The sequence below is a fragment of the Dufourea novaeangliae genome, unplaced genomic scaffold (assembly GCF_001272555.1).
Source record: "Dufourea novaeangliae isolate 0120121106 unplaced genomic scaffold, ASM127255v1 scaffold118, whole genome shotgun sequence".
Lineage (NCBI taxonomy): Eukaryota > Metazoa > Arthropoda > Insecta > Hymenoptera > Halictidae > Dufourea > Dufourea novaeangliae.
Window position 1 is genome coordinate 1,959,755 of NW_015374006.1, and position 14,283 is coordinate 1,974,037.

Consider the following 14,283-nt stretch of genomic DNA (forward strand, 5'->3'; position numbering starts at 1 on the left):
AATTCGCAAAGATCACTTGCTTTTGGAGCTGTTACATTAGAATCATCCCCGTTAATGTGGCCGTTTTCGAATTTCGATCAGATTGACGTCGAGGGATCAGTCGCGGTGGGAATCAACGATCCTGTCGAAAGCAGGGGCCGCCACCGAAACGGATGTTTGCGACGTGTATATATGGAAACACGGAAATACCGGGTTATCGGGACTGGACGAGGAACAGTGGAGGAACGAGATAATTAACGCGGCTGCGAGATGCGCCAGAGAAGGCGATCCGGTGCAGGCGTCGATATCGTCTCACCTGTTGCGCACCATGGCCGGTGAGACCGTTGAATTAAGTTAATTTCAGGATATTTCGGCAAACACAGCTTAATACGACGACCATTTGCGTCGTAGGGTAAACCAACCAGCGAATGACCAAATTGTTGAATTTATGAACGTTCGAGCTTAATACTTGAATGTATTTAGTTATAATAATAAAGCAGCTGTTGAAATTGCAATTATATTTACTTTGTTTGAAATTTTGATAAAAATGATTACATATTTTTATCGTAAGGTTTAAAAAGTTACTTATACAGATATTTTTAATAAGAATTGTACTTGTTAATGTTTGAACTGAAAATATGGGATATTGAAAGTGCAAGTACACACCATTTATAAACATTTAATAATTTTAACACTAATTTTTGTACTGGTATGCAGATAATTACTGGTTGGTTTAACCTACATCGTGCTCCTGTCACATATACGATTTCAAATATTCTAAAACTTTTAAGAAGCGTTTGTAATTCTTTTTCAAGGATTGTGCTGGGCTTTCGGGACTAGCTTAAGAGGCGTGATTTTGATCGGACGACCAGGAGCAGGAAGAAAATCAGCCGCCAGGCTAGCTGCCACCTACTCGTCCCTTCGACTAGTAGACTCAGGACCTGGTAAAGTCTCGATTATGAACATCTACAAGAAATCAAAAGAATATATTTAAAGAATACAACAACAGTCGAACAAAGAAGGAAAAGATTCCATGTAAAAGTACCACAAGCTAAAGATTAGCATACCTTGAACATATCGCTATTTGGAATTAATAATGGCACAACTTAAAAAAATATAAATTTGGAGAATCTTTTTAAAATTTGCATTTGTATAGCTAAGACCAGGTTGATAACGACATAACTGCCCTCTGACGCAGAACTGATGAAATTATAAATATGCCGTTTTATGATAAAAATAGAAATGTAATGTAGATCTTGTAATTCAGTAAAAGCAAACTTGAAACTTTTTTGAGTTGTGCCACTATCAATATCAACCAGCGATATATTCGGAGCTACCTGTTTTGAAACAATTTCAGTATTCGATCCAAAGTCCAATTACAAAAATTTACAAGAAAGAAAGAGGAATATATTGAAACGAAACAACAAATAGTCTTATAAGTAAACTGCAGACTTTATGCATTTATATCGGATCCAATGATTTTTCTGTTTTAGTCTGAACCCTAGTAACATACTTAAGAGGAAAAATAAATTTCTGCATTTCCTCCTGTCGTAATAAATTACTTTAGAAAATGTTATTTTGCATAAAAATCCGCAGTATAAGTTATTACACCTGAAATTGTGGAGTCCTTTCTTTCGAAACAGTACTATAATTGCAACGCTTCACGATAGCTAATCTCTCAGAGAAGGTGGATGTTCCGAAAGGACAATTAATCAACAAATTGAATGACGCAGGACGCGGTCGAGCATCGACGAAAGCAGCGGTCCAGGCAGCTGGAATCGACGGCGAGCCGACTCTCCTGCTGCTCGAGGAGCATCACATGAGAGAGAATGGATTGGCTGTTTTAGCGAGCGCAATAGTGTCAAGGGGAGAACTACCAGGACTATTTACTGCGGAGGAACTCGACGGGTTAATAGCGCCTTTGGCTGACGTGGCGAGGAGGGAAGATTTCTCGGGCACTCTGGAACAATTCCTTTACCACCGTAAATAGACAATCTCAGACTAGAAACGCGGAATCCTGACAATTAACTCTAGAAAAAAAAACCAGAACATCACACACGTGTCAACTTTCTTCATTTTGCTACTGTTCAGTCAAGCATCTCACATGACCCTACTTTGACCTTACTGGCCCATATTTAGACCCCTATCCTGTATTTGGACCACCTTCTCGACTATTATTAAGTACCGTTGAAATTTATTTTTAACTACCTGCTAGAAATGGTATAGAATTCTCAGTTTATTTGTAACAGAAGGAAGAGCAAAGTACATATGTTACTCTTCAGGTCATCAACTGTAAGATCTCTCTTTTTGGAAAGAATATTCTAAAGTTTCTCCAGTATTGCAGTCGTCAGGGATTGAACGACACATTGATTTTAATTGTACCATGATTTAATGTAGCCCATCCTCTACAGACAGTGTTGATTAAACACTCCGGCCTTTATGCCCCTTTCTCTGCACCATCTCCACCGTGCACAATACTTTATAGTACACTTCAGTAATACATTGTCTGTGGGAGCAGAGCTGGGGAAGCAACGGAGGCAGAAGGAGCAACGGTAACAGAATGGATGGGAAAGAGCACTAAGCTCCGTAGCTTACGTTGGACATGCCTAGTTTAGTAGCCCGCTGCTAAAGTGTATCCAGCTTGTGTTTTAAATCCCCCAGTCACCGAGCAGAAACTTTTAAACGTTAACCTGACCTGAATAGTAACACACCTCTACAATGCCAGCCCATAAAATCTGCGAAGGTCTTATGGCTGGGTAGAGTAAAATCTCTGAAAAATCGAATAAAACCGATGATCATTCGATCTGCGCTGTTACAATTTTCATTTTAAATTTTCAGGGTTAAGGAACTACCTTCGAGTCGCCATAATTCTGGACAACGGGGAGATAAAGTCCACCTGGCTGACACGTTCAGGACTCCTGAAACATTGTGGATTGATCGGTCCAGGTATTGGTAGCGAATGGTGGTCTGTGGAGGGTTCGTTGACTGAATTAGCCTATCAACAAAATGGCGTCGAAATGGAGGACTCTGGGGAACAATTGCCTGGTGTCAAGGTGATGGTGAAGGCTCATCTTCAAGCACCGAGGCAGCAACAAGCGCCAGCTCGATTTTTCGCGTTGTTGTACACCTGGAGACATCTTCACGTCACCTGGACCGAGGATGTGGAGCAGAAGCTACGGAGCCTCGAGGCGGGGATAGGAAGACTGGAGGAGGCCGGGGAACAGGTGGCTAAATTGGAGGATGAAGTTTCGAAGCAACGGCAGGAACTGGAGGTACATTATATAACGGCACCGATGCCGGTTGATCCTCGCGATACGACGGTTCGAATTACAAACTTTCGGAATTACTTCGCTGACTGTGACCTGAATAGGTTAGACGGTTTGGAATATGCAAGAGGCTTCGAAGTACGCTGGAATATTTTATAAGCAGAAATATGATAAAGGAAATATGAAATTACCGTCGAGCTGAAAATGTTTTTGTAATTCCTATTTGAATTCTGGTTCGTGGAGATTGGTTTATGAGAAGGAGAATTCGAGGTACATTGAAGTTCTGTATTAACCCACCCACTGCGACTTTTTTTGTATCTTCTACAAACATTTTTGATCTTCATAAAATCCAGAACTAATAGTCATTTTAAGACTATTTAAAACAATTCTTAAAATATATTTTTTTTAGTAATGTGTTTGCTCAGGATAAGTAATGGCACTCGTAGTCATATTAACACCGTTTTTTTAACGTTTGGGTGTCATTTAATCCTTTCAGACCTGAATATTTTTTTAAACAAAAATATTTGATTACACATTTTAACTCAATAGACTGTTTAGATATTTTGATCAGTTTTGAAAAATTAAAAAAAGGTTTGTTATTCGATTCTGAATTCACTAGACCTACTAAAAACATTTGGAATGTGAACAAATTCAAATTTATAAAAAAAATATAGATCTGCAACACATTGTACTTAAGGTGTTGTGTGAAACTGTATACATTTTTGGATTCCAGGCGGAGCAGGGACGAGCTAACGCGGCCCTCGAGCAAATCACAGCGACCATGAGAGGAGCGACGGGCCAAAGAGGAGAAATGGCCAACCTAAAGGCCGAGACTGAACGGGAAAGCGCTGAGCTAGCTCGAAGAAAGGTGGAAGCTTTTACAGAATCAGACTGGTCACTCTGTTCTTATTTAAAAAATGAACAATTACAAGCCTGGCTTACAAATAAATTATCGAATAAGAAATATAATTTTTGAACTGCATAGTTTAAACGGTTGTAATAGCTGATTCTCGAACAAAAGATTTTCAATCGAAATAAGACGCACCTGAATCGACACATTCGTCTAAACACCTTACAAGCTTTTTAATCTTATGATTAACGGTTTTAAGGTAGCTGGAAACGATGTTTATTATTCGACAAACCAACAACTAAGAGATGCAGCTCCAGATGCTACGTTAAAAGATCGAAAACGAACTAAAATTATAACCAGCTAGACAATTGATTAAAATTTTCGAGTTCCTTCTACGAGTACCAAATTTATAGTCCAACACCACCTAACGTCAAAAGACCCAAAATAATCTCAAATCAGAATCAGCTAGAAAATTCGTTCAAGAGAACCGAAGCGGTTGACCTGTGATCTTGAGAACCAGTTTTAAAGGATAGATTTAGAGGAAAACTTTCGTTTCGTAGGCTGACATCGAGGGAGAGTTGGGAAAGGTGGAGCCGTTGGTCGAACAAGCGGCACAAGCGGTGGCTGGCATTAGCGCTGACGCGTTGGCGGAAGTTCGTTCCCTGAGAGCACCTCCGGCGCCTGTTCGAGACGTTCTCGAGGGTGTCCTACGGCTGATGGGCATCAAGGACACTTCTTGGAACAGCATGAAGACTTTTCTGGCGAAGCGTGGTATCAAGGATGAGATTCGGTAGGTTGGCAATCTGTCCTGTCTCTATCAACGATGTCTCTTTGTGCACCCGAATGATAGATTGATTGGCGAACGATTGTACGATTTCTGTTTTTCTTTTTCTGAAATGATTTCGATCGATTCTAGGAACTGGGACGCGAGGAGAAGTACATCGGTGAGCCTGGAGGCGGTCGCCAAGCTGATCAAGGAGCGACCGGAAAGTTTCGAGGAGAAAACCGCGAAGAGGGCCTCGGTTGCTGCTGCCCCATTGGCCGCCTGGGTGCTGGCGAATCTTCAGTATGGTCAGATACTTCAGCAGGTCGCACCTCTTGAGAAAGAGCAACGACTGCTGGCCGAGTACGTTGATATCTGACACAATTTAATATTTTTGAGTCGGTATCTTGAATTGTTACTTCATGTCAATAGTCATTTCAATGGTATATCAATCTATGGTATGTCAATCTATAGTATATCAACCTGTGATATATCAATCTATGATATATCAGTCTATGGTATATCAATCTATAGTATATCAATGTATGATATATCAATCTATGGTACATCAATTTAAGGTATATCAATCTATGATATGTCAATCTATAGTATATCAACCTGTGATATATCAATCTATGATATATCAATCTAAGGTACATATATCAGTCTATGGTGTATCAATCTAAGGTATATCAATCTACGATATGTCAATCTATAGTATATCAATGTATGATATATCAATCTGAGGTATATCAATCTAAGGAATATCAATCTATGTTATTTCAATCTATAGTATATCAATCTATGGTATAAATCCACAGTTAAATAGTTGATTCCCCTCTGAACGAAGAAGGAACTACAGACTTTGTTAATTTGAGTCTGTGCTTTCGACACTTCAGGCGTTTGTCAGCGGCTGAGGCTCAGATAGGAAAATTAGCAGCCGGACTTAACACCGTGGAAAGTCGCGTGGCGCAGCTTCAAGAAGAACTAGCTGAGCGTTCGAGGGGCGCGGCTGCGTTGCAGTTAAGAGCCGAGGCGACAGAGGGTAGACTGTCAACCGCTAGGGCATTGTTGCAGAAACTGGACACGGAGCATCGGGATTGGCAAGCTCAGTTGGAAGAATTGACTGCTAGAAAACAGAAGCTGGATGTCGAGGCAGCCAATGTGGCGTCGTTGTTGGTGTACGAGGTGTGTGGATCGATTCTCGATGAATTATAGCTCATTTTTATAATAACTTGACTTTAGATACTATATTCAAACATTCGTAATTATTTCACTATTCTGTTTTTCCCGATGGTCGGAGTTGATAAGCGAATGAGCAGGGTATACGGTCTAACCCCTCCCAACTCAGTAACTGCTACATATTTCCCCCTTCCACCCCGTATTGTTCACCTCGACGCTCTAACATTGTATTCGCCAACGAAAGAAAATAAGTTCCACCTACAACGTCATCATTCTTCTTGCATCGATCATCCTTTTTCTTCGATCGAGGGAAAACGTCACTCCTCCAACCAATCACCGTTTTTTTCCATCGGTTCCATTGACGCACGTAAGAGAAAAAAGTCACGAGCCAATTCCCACCCACCAGACACCATCATAATAACAGAGAGGCGGTAAATTCGCGTATCAACTCTCGACTTCAGCTACTTCTTCCCCCGGAGCAATCGATGTCATTCACCGCTGCTCAACGTGTCAAAAAACCAATAAAATCGCGTGCTCGAATAAGAGTCTCGAGATGGAGGTCGTTGGAGGTAAATTGAAATTGAAACATCGATTCGCAGAATCCCGGAATGGACGACAAATGGAAGAAGTTGGCGATCGAGCTGCTCATCACCGAAAGAGAAAGATTGCTTTGGCGTGCTCAGGGTCTTCCAGCGGACACAGGAAGTCTGGTGGACGCTTCGTGCGCCCTCAGAGGTCCTCTGGTCCCGATATTCGTGGATCCATCCGGTCTTGCTGTCGCGTGGCTGAAGAACAATCTTGGCTCTCGTTTGGAGGTCACGAAGCCCGAGGACGCAAAATTCCTGACCACGCTCGAGCTATCCGTCCGTTTCGGGAAATCTTTGCTGGTCGAGGAGCTGGTCGAATTTCCATCGATCTTATTGCCCCTCTTACGTCGACGTCCCCTGAGGCTGGGCGAACGAACTTTGCCACCGTCAGAGGGCTTCAAACTTTTCCTGGCCACCAGACGGGACCGTGTGGACGGTCTCCCGAAGGAGGTCGACGCGGTCCTCTTCAAGATTGCCCTCGGGGCCGGCGCCAGAAGCTTGGCGGAGAGATTCGTCGAGAGGGTGAGGAAACGTTTTACAGGAAATTCGCGCGCCACCGTACATATTGATTCTGTTCGTGTCGTTTTATTAGCTTGTTCGAAATGTTTGCGAAGGGAGACGAAAAACGATGGAGAGGGCACTTGGACGGAGAATTTATAAAATAGCTACTTGAAAATTGAAAAGAACCTTTCCAAAAAAAAAATTAAAGTGTTTTAATATTACGTCCGTCAGTCATAAATCGCCAACAATAACGAAATATACTTCAATACCTATTCGATGACATTACTATCAAGTGGAGTACAAAATACGCCATTGTTTTTCATTAGCAAGGACAAACCTTTCTTTACTTTTCCGACACAAAATAATCATTTCTTTCTGTAGAGAATCAGTGGAGAAACTGAAAGTGACTCGGGGCTAATTCATCGAGTTTAAAGGAACGTGAATGTAGAAACGCGGCCAGCGAGATTAATCACATTGTCGGCAGGTTTTGTTAAGGGAGACGCCGGAGCTGGCGACACAAAGGAAGGAAGCACTCGAACGGGAAGAAAAATTATCCGGCGAACGGGACACCGCGAGATTGGATCTGTTGGCGCAGCTGGCCACGGCGAGAGGTCAAGACCTACTCCAGGAGTCTGAAGGATCGCCGGGCGGACTCTTGTCGTCGTTGCAGGCAACTCAGTCGAAAGCCAAAGAAATCGCGTTGGCGCTCGAGGAGAGTCGAAGAAGCTTGGAAAACGTGACCAGGTAGAGTATTACAATAAAATTCAGTCCCTGGTCATACTAATGTGAACGTTTATCTCTACATTAATCAAAATTTAACGAACACCAGCTTTCTGAAGCGTAATTATTATTCTTTGATGGAACATGTCATACGGGTATATCAATGAAAAAATGTCTGCAGAATAAAAATATTCCATTACTGTTTACAGTCAATTCAATAATTTGAAGGTAGTAATTTTTTCTCATTGAATTCTTACCGAACGATTCCAATGTAACAAGAAATTTATACCTTTGATTTGCTGTCCTCTAAAGTTTGAAAAGTGTGGCTTAATACAGTAAATCCTTGATGAGTATTTGAATGCTCCTCAGGACTGACAAGGCGAAATCCCCAAATGTAACGCTGACTTTTTAATGAGATTTAGCACAGTCGTAGAGCTTAGAATTCTGAAGTCAGAGATATTTGTATTAGCCACATGTGGCCATTAGTTGATGAAATATTTAATATTCAGTGTCGAGGAGCCGTCGAACACTCATCAAGGATTTACTGTACACTCTGGCTTTGAGGTCCACATGTATATCCACGGTAAACCTCTATTTACCATTCCTTCCATGGTAAAACGGAAATAAAGAGGCATGTGTTGTCATATTAATGTCGTTTTCGTTTCAGGAGAGCAAAGGATCACGAGAAACTGGCGAAATTCGCGGCTAATCTGTACAAAACCGTGAAAGCCCTGACAGTTTTGAGCCCTCTTTATGTTTTCTCCGCGGAAGCTTTCACGGATATTTACTTGGAGGCAGAGGATTATAGGAATTCGATACTGTCCAAAGATAAGAAGGAACAGGATAAACTAATCGAGAAACGGCGAGTGAAGATTTCTTGAAATAATACAGATTTTGAACCTTTTATATCTTCCATGTAATCTTCACAATTTTCTTTTTCTAACGATTTTCTGGATTTATTATTCACACCTAGAAATTTTTAATATTTCACGTTTATCCCTCTGGATGTGCTTCCTATGCTGCACCGCTTTTCTGAAATTATTTACTGTGTAAAATCGTAAATAGAATATTTCAGTATTGATATTCTGGGGAGATGTTTAATTTATCATGAAGAGATACGAACTCGTAGGGTTCGATCCATGAGATAATAATTCTGTCTTCAAATACTATGGTCACTATGATATAAATAAAAGTTATTTTCTTCTAGACTGCAGAAAAATCAACTCTTCTTTTAATAATTGCAGCAACTTATACTTTATTATAGATTGATAAGTCTAGCCCTGTACTACTGCTCGAAAGCCGTCTACAGGAAACATCGACTGCCACTGGCTTTGCAGCTTGCCCTGTCCTTACACTCGGTGCCAGACGTCGAGAAGAACTTCCTCTTGGGCGAAGTGGTATTGGACGACGACAATGATTCTGATTACAGAGTGCCCGAATGGGTGCCCGAGGAACGGCGTCTCGCCGTTCGAGCTCTGGTCTCATCTCTGCCTCAAGTATAATTTCAATCCTGCTCGTTTCACTTAAGCCTATCCCATTCCTTCCGATAAAATACTTCGTTTATTTAGATAGCAGCGAGTATAAAGCCAGCCTGGTTGAACGATGTGAGTAACATTTACGCGGAAACTGGCCTGACAATGTTCCAAAGGATTTTACTCGTGAAGACACTTCGTCCTGATCATCTGCATACGGCTCTGTCGAAGTTAGCTGCGGAGGTGTTAGGTAAGTCCTTCCATTTTTATTTTTACTGGTACATTCCTCGCTTCACTTTTATTCATTTTCTTCAGATTTTCATTATTCCCGCTTCACCATTTTCACTTCACATCTGTTCAACTTTTTTAAACATTCTTTTTTACCGTATTACTTTTTCTTTTACTCCGCCTCGTCTTCTTGGGATTTTCATTTTTACACTGCTTCATCTTATTCTCTACCGTGCTTTATCTTCTTCAGATTTTTATTTCTACCGTAATTTGTAAATCAATTGTGACTTCTTATTCGTAGATTTATAGTCGTATGCTATGTCTTGGTCTGATGGTTTTCTAGGCGTGAAAGATTTAGCCCCATCGCCTTGGTCTTTGAATAAAGTGGCCGAAGTAGAAACAACGTATCCGGTGCTGTTGCTTCTGTCGCCAGGAGCAGATCCCGGCTCGGAACTTCAGTCTTTGGCCAATAATCAGGTTGCGTCTGCGACGGGTTTCATGGAAGTGTCTTTGGGCCAAGGTCAGGTGGCTCAGGCTGAGCTTGCGCTAGAAACTGCTTGTCGGTAATTAAAACCTTTCTATATGTGCAATTTCATAATTAAGTTATTACTGTTTTTTCGCTGTTTATCACATTCTTGATATAGATATAATCTTAAATCAAAGCTATTTATTTATGGCGCCTATTAGATGGAAAATTTGTACAGGCTCAGAGCCCACAATATGATCTCCTGTATGTACACATCAGTCCACAAGTATTAGGACACTTCACGAATATACAGTAACTACAATAAGATATTACGAAATTGTTGAATGTCTTAAATAAATATTTTCCATCACATATTCTCCATAGAGACTAGGTGTATTGATACTTATGAGCGGCAATGTCTATTGCAAAGACCAAAAATCTGAATCTGCTTCTTAAATTATTGGAGACCTAAATCTTAGTGACCCTTATATCTTCCCTGCTTTATCAATGTTCAAAATATGTACACGTGGAACACAGTATAACACACTTGGCTCATCAATTAGATTACTGTAACACTGAATTTATCGTACAAGTGTCTCTCAACTTCGGTCACAATCGCTGCCCTCTAATTTCGATCGTAACACACTAAACACAATTCCACTACCAAGTCAGACCACCAAGTGTATCAAGCCACAAACTCCAAACATCCTAATCCACGGCAAACCTATCGGTATCTCTCCTCCACAACCAAATAAAATGTTCTCTGAACAGGAACGGCAGCTGGATCCTCCTCAGTAACCTGCATCTCGCTCTGAACTGGCAGCCCCGACTGGAGAGCCTTCTGAGATCTCCCGCGTGTACCACGAGCAAGAACCCAGCGACAAGAATCTGGCTAACCACCGAGGAATGTGCAGGCTTCTATCCGAGTCTAGCTGGTCTCTGCCTGAAGCTAGCTTACGAGCCGCCTGAGGGCTTAAAAAGGAATGTGAAGAGGTCGCTTCAGCAGCTTCAACAGAAGCAGCAGGAGAATGTGAACGTTCCTGGCACACTTCTGTTGTCTTGGCTACACGCCACGCTTCAGGAACGACGTAAGTTCGTCCCTGAGGGCTGGATAAGGGCGTACGAATGGAACGAGGCGGATCTCGAGGCGGCGCACGAGTTGGTCGTGAAGGAAATGCCCACGAAAAGGGACAAGGATCAAGATGGCACCTGGCAGACCGGCAGAGGATTGCTGGACGTCGCCATTTACGGCGGTCGAATCCAGGACGACTATGACACGCGAGCGTTGTGCTCGATCGTTCGTGATATTTGGTCCGTCGATGTGTACGAGGGACGGAAGAGGTTGGCCGGTGTGCTCAGGGTGGCCGGAAGCTCGATCGAGGATGCGGTTAGAGCCGTGGAACTGGTTCCTGATAACGACTCGCCCAGAGAATGCTTTGGACTGCCGGCCAATGCGCATAGAGCGTGGGAGAGAGGGGCTGCTGAAGCGGCGCTGGCCTATCTGAAAGGTTTGTTGGAGGGTGGAAATACTATTCGGTTTTTTTTTTTTTCATAAACACACGTACACTACCGACTGAAAGTATGGGACCAGAGTTTATGATTGAAGGTACAGTATCTCATTATTCTGTCATGATATTATAAAAGTCACGGTCGTAATGCTTAGACAAGTAGAATCATTTGGCACCGCCCAGACAAGTAAAGGCGAAATAAATACCGTTCTTAATATTTCATGTGGAAATTGGTGTATCCTTGGTAGCATAAATCAAATACAGAGCTTCTTTCGTAATAGAATTGCGATTGAGATCGCTGCAGGTTCAGAAAGTAGTATAATACCGTTCTAGATGCGACAAGTAGTATAGAACCGTATATATCAGACAAGTAGAATATGGCTATCCCTGATCAGAAAATGAGAACAAGCTAAAAAACTTCCAGACAAATAGAATACGTTTAAGAGTGTCTAGAAAAGTAGAAACGCCTACGAATTTCGAGACAAGTAGAATAGGACCGTCCCTGGTCAGCCAGTCGAGTAAACGCTACAATTTAGCAGTTAATGGACACTAATTTAAGAATTAAATTGAGAATGATAAATTTAGATCTTCTACCTGAATAATTCAATAATGCCATAAACTACAATGGCTTACATAAATATGTGTATGTTTCTTGATACCATTATTATGTACGTTCAACAATTCCGTCCCAGGCGTTCTCATCAAAGTGTCAAGCAACGACGGCAAGAACGGAAGTAAGAAAACGGAATCGAAAGTGTACAGGGACCTGAAGGAACTGATCGAACGTCACAGTTCTATCTTCGCGTTGCCAGCTATGGGAAGCGGAGGCATTAAGAATCCATTGGAGAGGTTCTTCGTCGACGAACTGAATTTAACCAAGAAGACCCTGAATCTTATTCAAGCGGACGTTGATAGTCTACGGTTTGAGGACTCGAAGGTTGGAACTTGTTTACGAAAATTATTCATGTATCGATGTTACTTAACAATGATGTAAAAAAATATATGATTATCTTTCTTGTCATAAATTTATTATAGCGCTGCTTGGCAGTGATAGTGCCACAATTCGTAAATGTAAATGATAGAGAAGGCCTTTTTTTTAAATTTAGTTTTGTATAGCAACATAAGGAAGATCCTGTATTCAACAAAAGCAAATTCAAAATTTGTTTAGTTACACCTCTATTAATTGCCAAGGAGCGATATGTAACCACTGATAGATTAACGTCAAGTAATAAATTTGAATTAGGAAAATCCATATGTAATTTGGTATTTATAAGTTATTACAAAAAAAATTGTGCATGTCGATGTATTTATTTTCTGAAAGAATTGAGGGGATTCTTTCAATTCACAGACTCCGAAACGCTGGACGAACGAATGGAAATACGGACCGAAGGAAGTCCTGCCCTTCGTAAAGGGATTGCTTTCGAGATACCAAATTCTAGAGACGATGTTGTCGATTTCCTCGTCCGTTATTGACATGTCGCGATTGGCCAGGCCACGGGCGTTCCTGACTGTACTGAAACAACACACTGCACGTGAAACACGCCAGCCATTGGAAAACCTTCGACTTCGAGTGAACTGGACGGAAAACCGGAGGAACAACGACTGGAAGATATTCTTGGTCATCGAAGGCCTTCTGATATCAGGTGACTATACATATTCTTTCATCCGAATTATTCCATTGCTGTAGAATTTATGGTGATTCAGAATCATAGTCATATAAAAGTTAATTATCAAATACACCCTTTGGTAGTATAATTAATATTACCAAGAAGCATTAAGAGTGGATTTACGTGTAACGAACATAAATCAAAGGTACAACATTTCAAAAATATCTTCCACAATTTAAAGTGGCCACGATTAATTATATTTTCACCACCAATAAAATTATTACTCTGGGTTATTGCACACGCGAACTTGCATACTTCATTTATAGAAATTCACATTATTCTATCAATTCAAATCACAGAATTCTGATTTCAAGAATTTTAAAACTGTTAAAATCTACTGCATACTTGCGGTATTTGAACTGTATCCAACTATAAATTTGAAGGGTCTACTGTCAGTAGTTTTCCATCTTACTAGAAGAGGGCCAACATCTAAGCCACACCGACTTTCCCAATACTTTAACGTAGTTTCGATATGTTGTAAATAATTGTGGATATCGCAAATACAGGAGCCCTAATAGAAGACGGCAACTTGAAGGATCTAGATGCGAATGCAGCGTCGGTCGCAGCTGCGCCGAGTTGCCAAATCGCTTTCCTGCCTGAAACATACACGGAAGAAAGTGCAGCCGCTAATGTAATGGGTGATTATGTGCGAAACAGCGAAGATGATATCCTTAGCATTCCGGTTTACGCGAATTCTCAACGGGACATGCTGATTTGTTCGCTTCCGATCCGATGTCGGAAGGAGGATCAAGACGATTGGCTACGACGAGGCGTTGCTTTTTACCTGAAACCAACTTAATTTCCACAACGAAATTTCTCAATCGAAATACATATCAACCGAGAGGATTCAGTGGTATTACACTGTTTTCAGTACGACTGACTCACGGTTAAAAGTATAATTTAATAATATAGGTTAGTACGTGCTAGTTGATTTTGTTCAGTGTTGAACACATTATTGTCACACCATTATGTGATGTTGCATCTTCTTCTGTATTGGAAATGTAAACAGTAAATTGTTATCATATCTGTACAGTATATTCTTGCGATATGTTTATTCATTATACAATTTAACCCTCTGTAACGCGAATTTGTTC

At 41.1% G+C, this 14,283-nt stretch overlaps 1 protein-coding gene across 1 annotated transcript in view; it reads left to right on the forward strand.

Moving 5' to 3' along the window:
* Nucleotides 1-13,988, forward strand: part of LOC107188216 (cytoplasmic dynein 2 heavy chain 1) — a 34,166-nt gene extending 20,178 nt beyond the window's left edge. Inside the window, exons 28-45 of the mRNA XM_015576472.1 lie at nt 82-314; nt 795-923; nt 1,713-1,961; nt 2,818-3,251; nt 3,979-4,113; nt 4,656-4,885; nt 5,012-5,221; nt 5,758-6,046; nt 6,640-7,149; nt 7,613-7,872; nt 8,516-8,710; nt 9,113-9,344; nt 9,417-9,570; nt 9,892-10,111; nt 10,786-11,522; nt 12,215-12,459; nt 12,871-13,165; nt 13,696-13,988. Coding sequence (XP_015431958.1) covers nt 82-314; nt 795-923; nt 1,713-1,961; nt 2,818-3,251; nt 3,979-4,113; nt 4,656-4,885; nt 5,012-5,221; nt 5,758-6,046; nt 6,640-7,149; nt 7,613-7,872; nt 8,516-8,710; nt 9,113-9,344; nt 9,417-9,570; nt 9,892-10,111; nt 10,786-11,522; nt 12,215-12,459; nt 12,871-13,165; nt 13,696-13,988 — 5,050 coding nt within the window. The remainder of the gene's footprint in view (nt 1-81; nt 315-794; nt 924-1,712; nt 1,962-2,817; nt 3,252-3,978; nt 4,114-4,655; nt 4,886-5,011; nt 5,222-5,757; nt 6,047-6,639; nt 7,150-7,612; nt 7,873-8,515; nt 8,711-9,112; nt 9,345-9,416; nt 9,571-9,891; nt 10,112-10,785; nt 11,523-12,214; nt 12,460-12,870; nt 13,166-13,695) is intronic.
* The last annotated feature ends 295 nt before the right edge of the window (nt 13,989-14,283 follow it).